The 19,000-nt window shown below is 41.5% G+C and overlaps 1 protein-coding gene across 1 annotated transcript in view; it reads right to left on the minus strand.

The window, feature by feature from the left end:
• The window catches only part of si:ch1073-396h14.1 (disintegrin and metalloproteinase domain-containing protein 10), a 54,837-nt gene that overhangs the window by 21,283 nt on the left and 14,554 nt on the right, over window positions 1-19,000 (minus strand). The window contains exons 5-8 of the mRNA XM_037545085.1: window positions 15,896-15,978; window positions 13,555-13,677; window positions 7,070-7,162; window positions 6,770-6,938 (exon numbers count right to left, since the gene is read on the minus strand). Coding sequence (XP_037400982.1) covers window positions 6,770-6,938; window positions 7,070-7,162; window positions 13,555-13,677; window positions 15,896-15,978 — 468 coding nt within the window. The remainder of the gene's footprint in view (window positions 1-6,769; window positions 6,939-7,069; window positions 7,163-13,554; window positions 13,678-15,895; window positions 15,979-19,000) is intronic.

The following is a 19,000-nucleotide window of genomic DNA, read 5'->3' on the forward strand; positions in this document are numbered from 1 at the left end:
GAGTTGATCACAAATAGTCTAGCTTATGTGGTTTCTAACACAATATGCTGTGCTGTTATCTATAAACATGGACAGATGTATGGACAAAAGCAGACTTAAGAGCGTAGGCCTGTTGACCAGTCAGGGATGTTGGCCACATGAACCCAGAGGGTGAAAATAGCTAATGCTGTGACAGTTGATGTATTAAGTCTAAACTTGCATGCACAGAAGTTTGCATGTGTGCAGTGTACATCTGACTAAACTTGCATAAAAATCTGGGTAAACGTGCTGCGTTAAGGCTGGAGAGGAAGAAGCACCATTTAGGGTGGAACACTGGCAATTGAGAAGCCGACTTCAGCTTTATAACAAATCAAACGCTAAGAGACATTTTACAAGAAACTATTCTACTTTCGATTAAATGTTTCCTGCTGGAGATGTGAGAAAAGCAGCTGAGCTGCTTTATAGCTGAGCTAAAGCTTAAAGCAGAGCAAAGCAAGTCTGCATTCTCATTAAAAAAAAACAAAAAAACCAGAAAACCACTCGTTTAAATAAGTAGATATGTAGATATGGCGCGTGCATTGCCCTGTTGGCAAAAGTAACACCATTTTATTATCTTCAACATAGAGCCTTCTGTCTTTTCTATCACTGTATAAAATAAGCTTGAGGATTCCTTTTCTTGCCCTGCGATGGACTGGCGACCTGTCCAGGGTGTATCCTGCCTTCCGCCCGAAGACTGCTGGGATAGGCTCCAGCATCCCCCCGCGACCCTGACAGAGAAGCGGCTTAGGAAATGGATGGATGGATGGATGGATGGATTCCTTTTCTTGTTGCACAGCTTTTTCGAGTGGGCACTTGAGTTAATTTAGATCAGAAAGTGCTTGCGGATTTCTTTGATCAGAGTGATGATAAAGCATGTGCGACTTATATTCCTATTCCTGTGTTTCCCTGTTCAAAATAGTAGTTTGTAACCCAAACTGAATAAACGTCTCTGAATTTTGTGTTAGATCACATTATTTAGGTAACAAATAAATTGCAATATTTACAGAATAGATTAAGTAAGTCACTTTGAGTTGGTCTAAAGCAAGTATATGATGTTTAATGCATGCAGTTTATGCATGCACAGTGTTGACTGTAGAAGATACAGTTCCCATTACTTATTAGCTACTTTAGCCTCATAGCGCCAATGCAAAACTTAAGGAGAACATGTTTTGAATGATTGACCACGTCTGAGTGAACTGCATAAATTCTTTGTTGCTTTTTATGTTGTTTTCTGGTGTGTACAATAGAACAGCCCACAGACTGTTTGAGGGTTTTAGGCAGTTTACTTTCCCCACATGTAGGTTCTGTTTGCTCTGTTTTTCTCTGGGCTTGGGCAGAGTCAATTTTGGCACGCGCCACACGGGCCACCAATCCAACACAACATTCAGCTGTTCTCAGTGGGAGTAAAGAGCTATAGGTGTCATATCGTGACGGCTTCGCTGAAGCCTAATGACACTGTATTAACAGCATGGACACATAAATAAAGTTTGTGGCATGCCAATGGTGTCAGGCTGAGAGTATGACGTGCTACTACACAGCTGTTTTTCTTTCAATCATACTACATAATGCTGCTTTTGTGCCAACAAAACAATACCAAAATAGTCTGAATACAATCATGTGGACTAGGAATTAGGCCTTCGGGACTTTTCAAGGGTATAGCCACAGCGTGAGGGCAGAAATAACAAACAATGCAACCTTCCGGCATTTTCCTCTAAGGGCATGCTGGGATCAAACCTATGAGACTCCAGTTGTATGAGTCACTAACATGCTTTATGATGTAAACTGTATATTACATATTAACATAAACAATGAACTTTGCACCCGCTGGGAGATGCAATGCAAACTAGGCAGGCTTATTTAGGCTCGTATCCCAGCCATGCTATGCGGTGTCCATGTTGAGGCATCCTTAAAAATGCGACTGGCTTTATTATAAAGGAACGATAGCGGCCGCTAGAAATATAGCACAGTCTATTCCTAATGAGGGCAAAACAAGATATGTCAGTTTTCGTGTGCATCACTGGCCTGCGCTAGTTTTTATAACCACTTACCCAAAAATGATCACTGACTCCTGCAAATCTTGAATGCTGCCTTCAACTAAATTAACCAAAAAACTACACATTTTGAAAAAGAAAGTGCATTGTGTAAGGGGCTCTACTACAAAAACATCCGCTTACTCACAATGAGCTTGTTTTTCACAGCGTGCCAGTTAGCTAGTTAGCCTGAGTGCCAAGAATTCCCACCAAGCCCCCTAGCCCAGTTTGCTGTGCCCTTGAGAGTAAGGCATAAACAAACCATGCTGCATCTAACATAGCTTGATGAGTGAGGGGCTATTGTTAAGGTGAATGGCTATTATGCACAGAGGGACAGTTTGTGTTTACAGTCCAGTCGCAGGCCCAGATTAGTCTAGATTATCCAACCATGACACAACATCTTAGCATTTCGCTAAACTCTCCAGTCTTTCACAAGCTCTGGTTTGTTTATGATTCTTAAGGCTGTGATCACATGTTTGGTCATTCAACCAGTTTGGAAAGTCATTGCAAAGTCACTGGAAGCAAATCAGCTCATTAACCCTTTCGACCCCCCTATATGGGTCAACAATTAAATTAAAGAGCTTGAGATACTTGACCCAACGAGAACTCATCACTCGTGTCCAGTTTGTCGAGTTTGGATGTTGTGTCTCAAATATGTGTGTCTCATGTTCTTCACAAATTTCAGTTTAGTGCAGCCAAAATGATGTTTGGTATTTGGCCAAAAATATATATGGAGCATTCTTAAACTGTGGTCCAACAGCAAAACATAAACTATTAAAAAACAATGATTTAGACCTTAGATATTTACAAGGATTATGTTATGATCTATTTAAACCCAAGGCATTGAGATCTTCATTTTTATTGTTTGACATCATTTGAAAATGCCTGTGGCTCTTTACATTGTGTCTAAATGGCATGATGATTGGACCAATAGAAAAGGCCCAAAATCACTTGAAAAGAAGTCTGGTTCTATTGATTTATATTAAAAGTAAAGTATGTTTTTTCCATCTCCTGTAAAGTTACCGTTTTGGAGATAATGGTTTTGTTCTGACAGGAGAGATACACAAAATCATCATTTACAGGCTACTTTCTACTGATAGGTGGCTGTCCCAAATTCTAACCCCTAAATTTACATTTTTGATTTTAGTCAAAAGTACCAGTCAGTTAAAAGTCTAAAATGGGATTTGAACACTGACTTTGAACCAGTTCGGTAGAATGATCTATATGTATGTTAAATATTACCTGTGTATTATGTCCAATGTAAAAAAACAGAGTTTTAGGATTAAACAAGAGACTGCTAACATCTCACTATATCAGCACAGCATGAGAACAGCACATTATGGAGGCATTATCCTGACTAAAACCTTTGGCATGTGGTTTGAAAGCTCTGCTTGTTTAATACAATTGATAAAGCAGAATTCAAGCTTAATTTTGGACTGATGATGATTTATTATATGGGCTGTTTCAAGTTCATTTCAGACAGAATTTTTTAGAGTCGGGGTCAGTTTTGGACTCAAAACTTCGCAGATCAGGACGGTTCAGGTTGGGACTTATATTGCAATACTGTGTGTCTGGCTCTGACAGAAAATTCTTGGGCTGTATTTCAGTTTGGAACAAAATAACAGGCTCAATTAAAGCATAACATAATATACAGCACCCATATTAGTTTCACAGTAGTCACTGCACAGCATTCAGTCTTAAGATTAATATCTGAAAAATAAACATTCCAAAGGGATTGAATGTTGATTTAAATGAATTGCTGCTGAAAACCTTTTCAAATCTTTTTTTTTTTTCAGTTTCACTTTGAAAACGTAAACAGTTTTTAACATCATGTGAACATTTCATATCAACTAGACCAAAAGGAAATTTCCAAAATGACTTGGAACAAAATTGCATTACATTAACACACATTAACGTTGAAAAGGCTTTTTTACTTCTTCTCAAAAGTCATAATTTTGCAGATACAAACTTTTGCTAAAACAGTAATAATATTTGTGTGTTTTTGAGTGAAATGAAGTCTCTAAATGTCAGTCTTTTACCACGGTGGCTAATCCAAAGTGAGGAATGTGGTCATTCCTTATTCCTGGCGGCTAAGACGGTGGGGGGGGGCTGGGTAGAGGATCAGGCTTCATGCCTCTCTCGTCACATGTCACTATGTTTGAAGGCTCACACCCCTCTTCTCAGCCAATCGTAGCAGACTTGGCTGACGATGTGGTCACCACACCAAGTATTACATTGAGCACCAAAACACAACCACCACAAAACAGCCAGCTTTGTGACCAGCAGTGTGAGATCTCAGTTAAGACACTGTAACAAAAGAAAAAGAGCAGTAGGCAAAATCTGTGCTATTGAAGGCTTTAGGGGTGGGCTATATAACAATTATATTACATTAAGCATTTCTGTGGAAAGAACTGAAGCACTGTACGTTTCACTAAAGAGATGTTTTAAAGAAATGTTTGTTGTCAAGAGGTTGTGAGTTCGAATCCCAGTAGTTCTACATAACGCATCCAGATTATTCCTCATTCCTTACTCATAGTTTCACTGCATTTTTTAACTGTGCTCTACTGTTTTCCTGGTGCATTTTTCTGTGCAAACTTATCAAACAGCAGAAAAATAAAATCTCACCACATATATCTTCAAATATCATGACATTTCTACTATCTTGAGCACCCCTACATTAAGCACAATGCAATAGACAGACTGGAGAATGTGTAGATGCCCCAATATACGGAAGAACTAATTTAAAAGGATGAATGGATGGATAAAGAGAGGAACGGAAAGGCTTTTCTGATTCACAAAGGCTTGACCGCTTAATGGTCAGGTGGTAAAAGGAAAAAGAGATGAAGTCAGGTCCTGGCACACTGTTAATGAGGAATGCAGCTGTCATTGTTATGGTCAGAGGAATGTTAATTGTTAGGTCACACTGGAGAGCGAGGACCAGTGAAGGGCTGCAAAAAAGAACGAGGAATAATGTAGTGGATCTCAATGAAAACTCACAAGGGGCATTGTTAGCAGACCCACACCCACTAATGATCTAATCACCATGCATCTACACAGACCAAACAAAGACAAAGCCAAAAGGCTTTGTATTGAGCATCAAGTTCTTTGCATGAGTTGAATACATGTTATGTAAGTTCAGGAGACTTGTTTCTCAGAATTTCACATCATCTGCTACCTTTTTTCCAAGTAAGTGCCTCAAAAAACATCCCACCTCAACAGTCTCCACCAACTCGGAGATGGAATTTTTGGAGGACTAATGTTATCAGCGTGTGCAGCTTCAATATGATGTCTCATCCAGGACATCCACTGACAAAGGGCACATTCCAGAAACGTTACAGCGCTGAACGCGTTTGACGAGCAGCAAAGGTGGCGACACATTTATAGTATGTGTTTCCCACAATTAGTGCCAGTTCACATAAGGCCTAGCAGGATATGGTCTAAATTTAGATGGGAAAGATTAAAATAAACTCCGGTTTATTTCACGCAACCATGCAAAACTGCTGAACTGTTTTCCAAACTGGAAGAAAATTCATGCATATTAGATCCCCGAAAATGAGAAACATACAGATTTTCTGGAGCATTGCAGAGGTTAATCAGAAATTCTGTGTTTTTCCATTTACTGTTTTACTCATTTCTTTATATTGTGTTTATCAGTGAAATATAGAACATTATTACACTGTAAAGGCACAATTCAGTTTAATGAGACACAACTCTTCTTGTCCAGGAAAAGTCTGAAAGCAAAAATTCCTTTTTCATTAAACATGGGGCCTCCAAAATGGAATTTTAGTAATAAATCTCACTTGAAATTATGGTGTAGCTTCAAATATTATATGCAGAATTTAATCATTCATAAAGTAATAAAAGTAACCTATCAGGCTCTAGATCAGTTGGTATGGAGTGACCCTGATGATGTCAGTATACTGATTTAGAAAGCCAGGCAAGTCTTATCAGTCTCCATATTCTCTAAATGAAAAATGTTCAATAATCTTCTGACTTCTAGTCTAACTATGTAAATGTTCCCTTAAAGGTACAGCAGTGGTTTTGACGCCCAATTGTGAGCCTTAAATAAGTTTCACCAGGTGAAAAGTTCTTATTTGTACCTTTTCATAACCGAATGTTTTAAAACACAATAAAATAAAAAAAAAACCTGGAGGCGAGGCAGGGTGTGTGGAGTCAGTACAACTTAGAAAATATAATTTCAGCGGATTATAATTCAGTTATATTCCCTGATTAAAGATACTGAGACGTACCCTTGAGGGAACCACCCCAGTAACAGTTTCATGCCTTTATTTCTGACAGTGTAAAGAGTACTATGTGGTTCCTATCTATGGCCATTTGGCCTTATAATGAGTTAACTTACTGCCAAGCAGCCCTGACTCCTTACAAGCTGAATGTACTGAGTTGCATTCTACTGGCACTTTGTCACAACTGCAACTATGTACAACTATGTAAAAATAAATAGTCAAAAATTACTTCCCATGTTCACTAATATACGTTACATTTATCAATACGAATGGAAAACCATGACTGTATCTATCAGGATTTGACTGGATTGAGAAAAGCAGGCATTCAGAAACAACCAGAAAAGCAGTCTGTAGTCAGTCTTGGAGGACTCAGTCATAGAGGACTGTATTCCTCCTGCAACACTCTGTTTAAAAAAACATAAGGACCACAGTGATGTGGTACATAGTTAAGTTCACTGGAACGCTTTGAGGTCTTACCTGCCTTTCCCTCCCAAGCCAGTCCCAGAACTCCATTAAAGTCACGGTTGGTCAGTAGGTAGGACAGGCAGTAGTTGCCCCAGTTTGTCTCTGAATAAAGACTCAGCAGCTTCTCAGGGCCAATGTAAGTCTCCTGCAGGGGGTCACTCGGGTCCTCTTCGGGGGCAAACTGAAAAAGAACAAAATGAGGAACTTGTTGTTACTCATGGACCTTTTGATCAGTGGTTTTTACAGGAAAAACAACAGATTGTGTTTGTTTTTGTAAAATGTTGTCTAAAAGGCAAAACAAAATAATCTTACACTCATCGATTTCACCTTGAAGTTGATCAGATCAATCCCATCAAAGTCTGCCTTGTCGTAAATATTGTTTACAGCTTTCATATAAGAGGCAACCTGAAAATACGGTAGAGTTGGTCATATAGTTAGATAGATAGATAGATAGATAGATAGATAGATAGATAGATAGATAGATAGATAGATAGATAGATAGATAGATAGATAGATTTCCAAAAGTATTCAGTCACTCATCCAAATCATTGAATTCAGGTGTTCCAATCATTTCCATGGCCATAGGTGTATAAAACCGAGCCCCTAGGCCTGCAGACTGCTCTAGACTCTCAGGAGCTCAGTGAATTCCAGCATGGTACCATGATAGGACACCACCTGTGGAATCCAGTCATGAAATTTCCTCACTACTAAATATTCCACAGTCAATTGTCAGTGGTATTGTAACAAAATGGAAGCGATTGGGAACGACAGCAACTCAGCCACGAAATGGTCGGCCACGTAAAATGACAGAGCGGGGTCAGCGGACGCTGAGGCGCATAGTGCGCAGAGGTCGCCAACTTTCTGCAGAGTCAATCGCTACAGACCTCCAAACTTCATGTGGCCATCAAATTAGCTGAAGAACAGCATAGAGAGCTTAATGGAATGGGTTTCCATGGCCGAGCTGCTGCATCCAAGCCTTACATCACAAAGCGCAATGCAAAGTGTCAAATGGTGTCAGTGGTGTAAAGCGCCTCCACTGGTCTCTAGAGCAGTTGGAGACGTGTTCTCTGGAGTGAAAAATGCTTCTCCATCTGGCAATCCGATTGATGAGTCTGGGTTTGGCAGTTGCCAGGATAACGGTACTTGTCTGACTGCATTGGTGGAGGGGGGATTATGGTGCGGGGTTGTTTTTCAGGAGTTGGGCTCGGCCCCTTAGTTCCAGTGAAAGGAACTCTTAATGCTTCAGCACCAAGAGATTTTGGACAATTTCATGCTCCCAACTTTGTGGGAACAGTTTGGGGACGGCCCCTTCCTGTTCCAAAATGACTGCAATGGGCGGCACGGTGGCGTGGTGGGTAGCGCTATCGCCTCACAGCAAGGAGGGCCTGGGTTCGATTCCCCGGCTGGGCGACCGGGGTCCTCTCTGTGTGGAGTTTGCATGTTCTCCCCGTGTCTGCGTGAGTTTCCTCTGCGTGAGGTTCTCCGGTTTCCTCCCACAGTCCTAAAGACATGCAGTCAGGCCAATTGTGTAAAATGATCAAATGTCAGCCAAATGCCGTTAATGTAATGTAATGACTGCGCACCAGTGCACAAAGCAAGGTCCATATAGACATGGATGAGCGAGTTTGGTGTGGGAAAACTTAACTGGCCTGCACAGAGTCCTGACCTCAACTCGATAGAACAGCTTTGGGATGAATTAGAGCAGAGACCCAAGCCAGGCCTTCTCATCCAACATCAGTGTCTGACCTCACAAATGTGTTTCTAGAAGAATGCTCAAAAATTCCCATAAACACTTTCCTAAACCTTGTGGAGAGCCTTCCCAGAAGAGTTGAAGCAGTTATAGCTGCAAAGGGTGTGCCGACATTATATTAAACGATATAGATTAAGAATGGGACCTCATGGGGCTCCCGAGTGGTGCCACCGTCTAAGCGTTGGCTCCATCATCAGGAGATCACAAGTTCAATCCCTGGTGATTGAACTCAGCTGTCCGTAACCGGGAGTCCAAGAGAGCACAATTGGCCTCACTCTCGGGGTGGGTAGGACGGCCCCCTTCTCCTCCCATCACTCAACGCAATACTAGTCATTGCTGACGTAGCAGATCTGGCGGTTGGCATTTTCCTCCGAGCGCGTTCGGCTGTCCCATGATGTTGCGTGAGTGGCAGTTTGAAAAGAAGCAGTGGCTGGTTTCACAGGTCTCAGAGGAAGCCTGTGCTGCCTTCACCCTTCTAGCATTGGTAGTACTGTGTGATTGGGGAAGTCCTAAGTAGCGGGTGGAATTGGAAATGACTAAATTGGGGAGAAAACCGGGTATTTAAAAAAAGAAGAAGAAGAAGAATGGGATCTCACTCAATTTCATAGGTGTGTGAAGGGAGATGAGCGAATACTTTTGGCAGTATAGTGTAGATGCATAAATAGAAGTAAAGATATATAATAAATTGTTCTAAAGCAATCATAAAATATAATGTGCATTACCAGGATAAGTAAACTTGTAAAAAAGATTTATAATTTATATGTATGGATGTATAAACAAATAAATAATATTTTCATACATTTTAGTAAGAAAAAATTGTGCATCTAAAGAATCTTCAGTGTTGCCAACAGCATACAATGCATCTAAAAGACTAATAGGTCCAAGCCTAGAACAACTAATAGTAAGTTAAATATCAAATACTTCCTTATTCCTTACTCCCATTATGCACATTAATCACCTCAAAGAACAAACCACAGTAAGAACTTTGCAGACTTCTAAGTTCAGGAAGATCCATGCATGCTTACTTCATCAAATTATTAATGGAAAATAATCTACTAGAGGATTTAACTCTTGGAAAACTGCTAAATGATGCATGCCATGTATAGCATGGCAGCCTGGCATTGCAAGTCCAGCATGCACTAGTGTAGTGAAAATGGGCTAAAGGTCATAAAGTGAGAAGATATCAAACAGGAGATGAGAGTAGAGGACATCTTGAGCTTATAAGAATCAGAAGGTGACCTTCTAACATTTCAACAATAAACTTCAGGAGGTATGGACTTCATACAGAAGCCATTCTTTTGAAATAAATGTTCAAACACCACTTAAATATGTATTTATCCCCAAATAATGAGGCATAACACTTGGTTTCGACCAAACTGTAAAATGAAATAACTAAATACTGACTGGGGTTGCTGTAAAGTGTTCCAGTCCTGCTGTCCTTTGGGGTTTTTGTCAGGGATACAGAGTTTGATGGATATTCCTGGTTCATTTCACTGTCAAAAGAGCATGTCCCAATACTCCCCAAAGAAAAGGCAGCATCTCGGGAATCAAGTTTCCAGACAGAGCCTCTGACTAGGATGACTTCCAAAATAGTGGGCAGCAGTCAGGCTACCAAATAGCAGACAAATGATCAGTGCTGGCCTGGACATTGCAAGCATGTTAGCACATAGTGATGAGAGATGGCAGCAGTTGCAGGCACCACTGGAGCACGCAACCACACCACATGGGGTGATTTTTCGTCATGGTGTGAATTCTGGGCACCTGTTCTGTTCCCCGTTCCACAAACACTCTGCACTCATCCTACTCCAATTACTACTAGACAAGTGACCAGCTGGACAACCTTCACACCACATAAGATCTTTACTTGTGGATGGTGGATGGACTGATTATGCTTAACATTAACTCCTCAGGGCAGTCATGGGCTGGAGGTTAGGGAACCAGCCTCGTGACTGGAAGGTCACCGGTTCAATCCCCAGAGCTGACAGCACACATGACTGAGGTGTCCTTGAGCAAGACACCTAACCCCCAACTGCTCCCCAGGTGCTGCAGAATGGGCTGCCCACCGCTCCGGGCAAGTGTGCTCACTGCCCCCTACTGTGTGTGTGCTCACTAGTGTGTATGTGGTGTTTCACTTCACGGATGGGTTAAATGTCGAGGTGAAATTTCCCAATTGTGGGACGAATGAGGGTCTCTTAATGACCAGAAGGCATGCAGGCACATTATTTGCTCATCGAGGCACAATGTAAATGTAAATAATCAAAGGTACAATAATGTTTTTTAAGGTCCAGCTGTGAACCTTAAATAAGCTTTTCCTCAGCTTACCTTCTCTTCAAGAGACTCACTTTCAGTTTTCTAAACAAATATTTTTCCACAACTCCAAAGTTCAGTCTTAGAAGTTGGTTACATTTCTGGCTTTTCACCATCCAATAATCATTCAGTGGAGTTGAGGTCTTGACTTGGCGGTCAGTCTATTGTTCAGCTTCTTTGATTTATTTGTCCATCTTCTTTTCTCAGTGAGGTTCTTCTTGACAGCTACACATCCTTTCAGACCCACAGCCGTCTTCTCACAGTGGAAGGATGGACAGAAACACCTGTGGATGTTTTCAGATCTGAAGCAGCTTGATTTTCTCCTTTCTCTCAAAGAAGAAAGCTTTTAGTGCTGTTTATCTGATGGAGACAGTTTTGGTGGTCTACCAGGTCTTGCACATTTGCTAGGAGTCCCATGTTCTGTGTAGCGTTTAATCATTTTTGAGCTAAAGTTTTGAAGCTCCTGGTTTTTTTTTTTACTTTCCTCTTCTTTACGCAAGTAGATTATCTATCCATCCATCCATCCTCCACCGCTTATCCAAGTCTGGGTCATGGGGGCAGCAGCCTAAGCAAAGAGGCCCAGGCCTCCCTCTCCTGCGCCACCTCCTCCAGCTCTTCCGGGGGGATGCTGAGGCGTTCCCAAGACAGTCGAGAGATATAATCCCTCCAATGTGTCCTGGGTCTTCCCTGGGGTCTCCTGGTCTCAGATTTACAGGCGCTGATTTTCATCCCAGCCGCTTCACACAGGCTGGTCCTGGCCTGAAGACGCCGTGCAGACATGAAATCCTGAGGCCACCATACTGGACACCCTCCGCCACTTTGCTGTTCCGAGAAATTCTGTCCATGAAAGTTGTGAACAGAATCGGTGACAACGGACAACCCTGGCAGAGTCCAACCCTGACTGGAAACAAGTCCGACTTACTGCCGGCTATATGAACCAAGCTCCTGCTCTGTTTGTACAGGCACTGAATGGCCCTTAACAATGAGCCCCTCAGGGCTCTCTCGGTATGCGGTCAAAGCTTTGTCAGATGTGGGAGTTGAAGATCTTTCTGGTAGGTTCCTCTGCCAGATGTTCCCAACAAACCCTCACAACTCAATTGGGTCTGCCAGGTCTGTCTGGTATTTTCCCCCGCCATCTAATCCAACTCACCACTAGGTGGTGATCGGTTGACAGCTCCACTCCTCTCTTCACCCAGGTGTCCAAAACACACAGTCACAAATCCAATGACACAACTACGAAGTCGATCAACGAACTGCGGCCTAAGGTGTCCTGATGCCATGTGCACTTATGCACACCTTTGTGTTCGGACATGGTGTTTGTTATGGACAGACTGTGGCGAGCACAGAACTCCAATAACAAAACACCACTCAGGTTCAGATCGGGGAGGCCGTTCCTCCCAATCACCCCCTTCCAGGTCTCACTGTCATTGCCCACGTGAGCGTTGAAGTCACCCAGCAAGACAGTGGAGTACCCCCAGGGGGCACTTTCCAGTACCCCCTCCAGGGTCTCCAAGAAGGTACTCTGTCGGTGCATAAGCACAGAAAACAGTCAGAGCACGTTCCCCGACCCAAAGGCGCAGGGAAATAACCCTCTCCTCCATCTGAGAAAACCCCAACATACAGGCGCTATGAGTAAGCCTAACCCAATCCACAATGCACCAGACCCCCATAAGCACCTCTCCCATGGGTGGTGAGTCTGTGGGAGAGTGGTCCCATGTAGCTCTTTTGGGCTGAGCCCGGCAGGGACGCATGGGTAAAGGCCCGGCCACCAGGCGCTCGCCGAGGAGCCCCTCCCCCAGGCCTGGCTCCAGGGTGAGGCCCCAGTAACCCTAATCCAGGCGAGGGAAGCTGGGTCCTGATGTTGTTGTTCATGTGGGGTTTTTGGATCGCCCTTTGTCTGGCCCATCACCTAGGACCTGACAACATAGCTCCTAGGATCATGTAGGTACGCAAACCTCTCCACCACGGTAAGGTGGTGATCCAAGGAGAGGGTGGATTATCTAATCTTCTAATTTTTTTTTTTCTGAGTGGATTATCTAATCTTCTCAAAAATATAGTGACATTTGGAAGGTAAATCAAATAAAATAAAATTATAAAAACATTGTATTAACAGAACAAGGCCAAAAAATTATATATAAGCAAAAGTAGTACTGTTGTATTTCATAGTGTGCAGTTGAAACAGACATATGGGGAAAAACAACATGCCCTACTGTATTGTAGTGTACAGTAGAGTGACTGGTTGGAGTCAATCAATGAATTGAAAGATATGGCTGGAATCGCGTAAATAATACATGGAAACGGATATAAAAACCGGAAACCATTCCCAAACAGGGGTTCGGTAACTTCATAGACTGTGAAGGGAACCACCGGGACAGAAAGTGACATTCCGGGACACCATGGGACGCTTGAGGCCTTATCTTCAACAAACAAACGTTGCATAATGTCCTATTTTGTGTGAGGTAGTTTCAAGAGAACTGTGCGTTCCCAGCATCACAAGGTAAGGTAAATTATTTGGCACAGCCTACACCTTCTCCACCCACAGGACCCTCCAAACTGACCTCAACTGACCAGTCCTTCTATATGGTCAAAAGAGATTTTGCTGTAGTATGAACTAAATCACAACATGTACATTTCGCAATAACTGGAAAAGGTATTAAGCTTGCCGCTCTGAGGTCACATCTTCAATCATTCAAGGCTGTTTATGGGTTGAATGAACTTTGCATATTGATTTCTGGACCACCTGGGCAACAACAGCCTCCACACTACCAAACCGCTGGTAAAAAAAATGGTCAGCATGGAGATGTAGAAGGCAGCTGGTTTTGGACTGGTCCACTGTCCTCTTTGACCTGGACACTGGTTCTTCCTGTTGGTCAAAAAAAAATGAGAAACAGAGCTTGAGGGGTTAAAGAAAAACACATCTGTTTAGACAATATTGAGAAACAACTACCAATTGTGAAATGATGTGTTACCACAAATATGTGCTTAAAAATATAACAGGTTTTCCGATGAGACTTTCCAATTGTCCAGAACTAATTACAGCATGGCAAAAACCCAGACCAAGCCAACAAACAATAGGCCTAGAAGATCGGTGAGATAGCAGACCCCAACTCTTTCAGCCAACAGCTGCTGCTAGAGTCATCACTCAACACAAGACAGCAAAATAAGCAGCTATTTTATTTACACTTCACTAATATATTCATCAACAATACTGAACAACATCTACAATACATCACATACTTAATGGACGCATAGTCTTGCTCTTGTCTTATTATTTTCTGATTTTCTGATTACTAAATGGTTCACTTGTGATGTTTGTGTGGTTTATATATCAAAATAGTCATAATTAATTTTGATACGATAATTTTCCAACCTCTCTTCATGCCTTCGATTTAAGCAGGTTTTGGTGCTGTGTCTTTAAGACTGATGTATCACTGCTGTCGAGCCAAAAATCTTGTATCTTCTCAATTTTTAGTTTTTGACATAAATTGAAAATGCATGTTGCTCTTTACATCGTGTGTGAATTTCATAATGATTGGACCAAAAGAAACAGCCCAAAATTACTTGTAAAGAGGTCTGGTTCCATTGACTTACATTAAAAGTAAAGAATGATTTATCTTTCTCCTGTAAAGTTAATATTTTGGAGATTTCGGTGGCTTTGTTCTCATAGCAATGATATGTAAATGTCTGCTGTGTGCTGTATCGTGGCTTGTTGAAAAAGCAGTCTAGGCTGAAAAACTCCTTATAACTTCAACTTGAACGGTTGGAGCTCACCTGCTGTCAGCTGAACAGTTGGATACATGTAGATGCATTGTGAAAGGTTTTTTACTGGGTCTAATGACATCACAAAACTAAAAAATCCAAAACAGTCTGTCTTGGTAGCTTCCGTTCCCTATGTGGACCTCACGGAGTGGGCAGGGAATGGTTCGTTTCAAAACTTTACATACTACATCAAACTTTTATTTCAAAGAAGCCAGGAATATTTAGTTGTTCATGCTACGGTCCCTCTAATATGTTAATCCTCCTGAATCTTTTATTGTATATATGCCAAGCAACCCTCTTCTTATATTTTGTTTAATAATTTCATTCAAAGAAACAGACCGTTTGTGCTGCAAGTGCACATTCTACACTTTCAGTCCATGTTAGTTTGAATCTGAATTTGATGAAAAGTTGGTGTACGCTTTTATTTTACAGAAAAAAATTTATATTTACCTTCTTCTTGATATTTTTGGCCTTGAAACACAAGCGAAAAAGGCATTCAGATTGAACTTGTCGATATAGATCAGGGTGTCATACTCAACCACTAAAAGGGGCAAATTAAAAACCTCTACAAACCTGTAGGGCCAGAGAAGGTGCATTTTTATTTGACTGTAAAAAACATTTTGTGCTTCAACCTGAGCTATAAATAGGCTCCAGTACACAACATTATGCGCATTATAATAGGCTACATTACATAACATACATTAGGCAGCAGTGCATGCTGGTGATTGTAGTGCAGCGCATTGTGAATTGGGCTAAAATGAACAGAAAATGAAATTACTCTCACAGGCCATGTAGGATACATATAGAATAAATGTAAATAGACTTCACTATGTAACTAACTATGTAATTGACTATGTCGTTAAGACCTGATATTTTGATAAATTTGATTCGATACAATACAGCGATGTCTCAATATGGTAATGTTTGCATTTTCAGGTTCTTAAAGCATGATGTAAGTATTGTATTTCATTAAACAAAAGCTGTAGTGACCCAGCCACAAACCTACACATAAGCCATGAGATATAATGCTATAATACGCTATGATACAATTCGATATGATACGACACAATGTTTTGTCGCCTGCCTATAAATGACATATAAATATCTGTGTAATGTATATTAAACGTAAAACTCTTCTCGACTGAAGTCATTTCCTGATTTCAGAATGATTTCCTGATGCGGTCAGATTAACCCTGTATTTATAGCTAAGAGTACACCCAGGAAGGGAGTGGAGTCACAGGACTGGAACAGAGTAACTGGACTGGTCTGGACAGACTGAGCCAAGACAAATGGGAGGAAGTGGAGGTGATGTCACGTCTGACCTGTCTGAGGCTTTGGATGAGGCTCTGAAGCCGGGCTGACCCGCAGAAACCAGCACGGCCGACGCCTCCCAGGAGAGACTCATCTGCACACAAACATATACAAAGTACACAAGCGTCATCTCCACTGGCACCACGTTTTAAAAACCGGATACTTGTTGCCACCAATTTCAAAGTTAGCAAGAGGATGCAGGACAGGTCACTAATTAGGAGCAGACCCACTCTTCCTGCTGAGCTGTTGTAAAGAAACTGTTGTAAGAAAGTTCTTAACAAAGGCGAAACCGAACATTATAAAGTGTTTGATCTGCATTTCTGCATGACAGAGTGACCACAAGGAAACACAGTCCACAGCTCCACTCTCTTTAAGACTGGATCAGTCTAGCAGAACAAAAAGAAACACACTCAAGGTTGTGTTAAAGTGTTCTCCTTGACCTCTGGTTCATTTCAGTGTTAAAATCCTTCGCAAATGCTTTCTCAACTGGATACCAGAAGCCCTGAGGGACGCTGGCAGAGGTCTTTTGACTGCGGAAGAAGGGTTTCAGAACTGGGCAGACGCTGAGGGGTTCCATGCTCCAGACTGGCCTTAAATCCTCGAAGAACATAACTGCAGTCTTTTTATGAACTCTACCCCAGGCTTAAAAGTTGAACCAAAAACAGAGCAAAAATATCTCAGAAAGTGAAGAAAATACAGCCAACTCTTTCATCTTGCTCTTGTTCTGTTCATGTTTTAGAGATGTATGATATCATATTGTGAACACAAATGCAAAATAGACAATAATACTCAGTGTGTGAGACAAAGCTGTACTGCTTCACTGCAAAGCGAGGAAAAGCTGTGTTTAAAACTCTTTTTCCAGAATACACTTTTTAGCTAGTGAAAGTTTCTTTGTGGTACAAGTTGGGAATGTTTATTTATTTATTTCCTGTGTGCATGGTCGCATAAATAAATAAACAAATAAACAAATAAATGACATTTAACTTTACAAAAAGTGTGTCTTCACATCATTTTTACATAAGCATGCATTTGAAATCTCACTGCTTTGCATCGTGTAGCCCACTAGCTTGTTGTTTATGTCTTGCCTCCAAACTAATTTCTGCCTGTTTTAGAGCTCCCTCAGTAGAGCTATGCACTTTCGTTCTTCAGTAAAGTTGGAAGATGTTTGGAAGATGTTTTGATGGAAATGTGCATGATTTACAAAATTAGAAGAGAGCTGGATTTGAGATTTTGTAGGAGAGCTTCAAATCAACATTCATAAAAGTGTTTTTATTGTGTTTAAAGACTGGGCATCTTTACATGCAGTCAATAATCCAATTAGAATATAATCTGATTTCTGCAGTTATATGATTTTTCAAAGGGGCATGTAAACAGCACACTCTGATTTCTTAGATCAGAGTCTTCTTCTTCTTCTTTCGGCTGCTCCCTTTAGGGGTCGCCACAGCGGATCATCTGCCCTCATCTTGCCCTATCCACTGCCTCCTCTACTTTCACACCAACCATCTCCATGTCCACCTTTACTACATCCATAAACCTTCTCTGAGGTCTACCTCTTCTCCTTCTACCCGGCAGCTCCATCTCCAACATTCTTTGCCCAATATATCCACTATTCCTCCTCAACACACATCCAAACCATCTCAACCTGGCCTCTCTGGCTTTATCTCCAAACTGCTCCACCTTCACTGTCCCTCTGATCTGCTCATTTCTAATCTTGTCCATCCTTGTCACTCCCAACGAAAATCTCAGCATCTTCATCTCCGCCACCTCCAGCTCAGCCTCCTGTCTTTTAGACAGAGCCACAGTCTCCAAACCAAACATCATAGCAGGACGCACTACTGTCTTGTAAACCTTCCCTTTCACTCTTGCTGCTATCCTTCTGTCACACATCAGCCCTGACACCCGTCTCCACCCACTCCATCCTGCCTGCACCCTCTTCTACACCTCTTTTCTACACTGTCCATTGCTTTGGATGGTTGACCCAAGATATTTGAAGTCATCCACCTTTACGACCTCTACTCCTTGCATCTTCACCTTTCCACCTGCCTCCCTCTCATTCACACACATGTATTCCGTCTAGATTTCTTAGATCAGAGTAAGGTCTTGAAATCCTGTTAAAAAAAAAAATCTGATAAAGAGGCTGGTTATCAGATTTCTCAGTGCATGTGAACTCTTACTCTGATTTCTTTCTTATTTCTCATTCTGTGTGAAACAGACCACGGTACCAGAAATGAACAAGCAGTGTTGCCGGGAAATGGAAGCAAAACACTTTTGGAGCGACGCTGAAACCGACTACATGCTTGATGAAATGAAGGATTTAAATATCTCATCTTCTAGATGAAGAATGTTCATTTTTTTTCAGTTAAAGTGGCGCAATATTAAAAATAAAAAGCCACTGCATAGCATTTAAGTTTTACATTGCGTTTACGTCGCGTCTTCTTCTGTGAGTTTATTGGCTGGTTGCAAAGCAGAAATCTGATTACTGTCTGAATCATGTAGACATGGAATTTCCCCATTATCTGATTACTCAAGAGCATGTAAACGAATTGATCAGATTACTGACAAAATCGGATTTTCTGCAGTTATGAGATCGTTAAGTGCATGTTAACATGTTAATATGCACTCACTGTCTGCTTTATCTTAGTACAACCATCTTTGTGGAGAGGTTTTCACAGCAGGGGGTCCTCAAACCTCTCCTTTCAGCCCACATTGCTCACTAGCAGCTCAACACAGAGTCACAGCATTTCACACACAGAGAACCAACAGTGTCCTAGTTAATCTTACCACATTATGAAGTTATGAAGAAAATCACTTCATATGATTTTATTAAACAAAAATATCAGAGCTAACTTCCATTCCAACAGCAGTACCACAAGGAGGGCTGCAGAAACACATTGCAAAAGTTATTGATGTCTTGGTTAAGAAGAATAGAGTTGGAAGAACATAGGCTTCATTCATGAGCATGCCCACTCACTTCTCACTGCAATCCATGCATGGATTTGTTGAATTCTATCATCAGCCAATGATTTAACCCCTTTAAACAGCCGGGGCCCAAAGGCAGGCCCAGTTTTATTACACATGTCTTTAATACAAGAAAAAGCTCAGCCACCTTGCATTGA

This window comes from Pygocentrus nattereri, chromosome 15 (assembly GCF_015220715.1).
Source record: "Pygocentrus nattereri isolate fPygNat1 chromosome 15, fPygNat1.pri, whole genome shotgun sequence".
Lineage (NCBI taxonomy): Eukaryota > Metazoa > Chordata > Actinopteri > Characiformes > Serrasalmidae > Pygocentrus > Pygocentrus nattereri.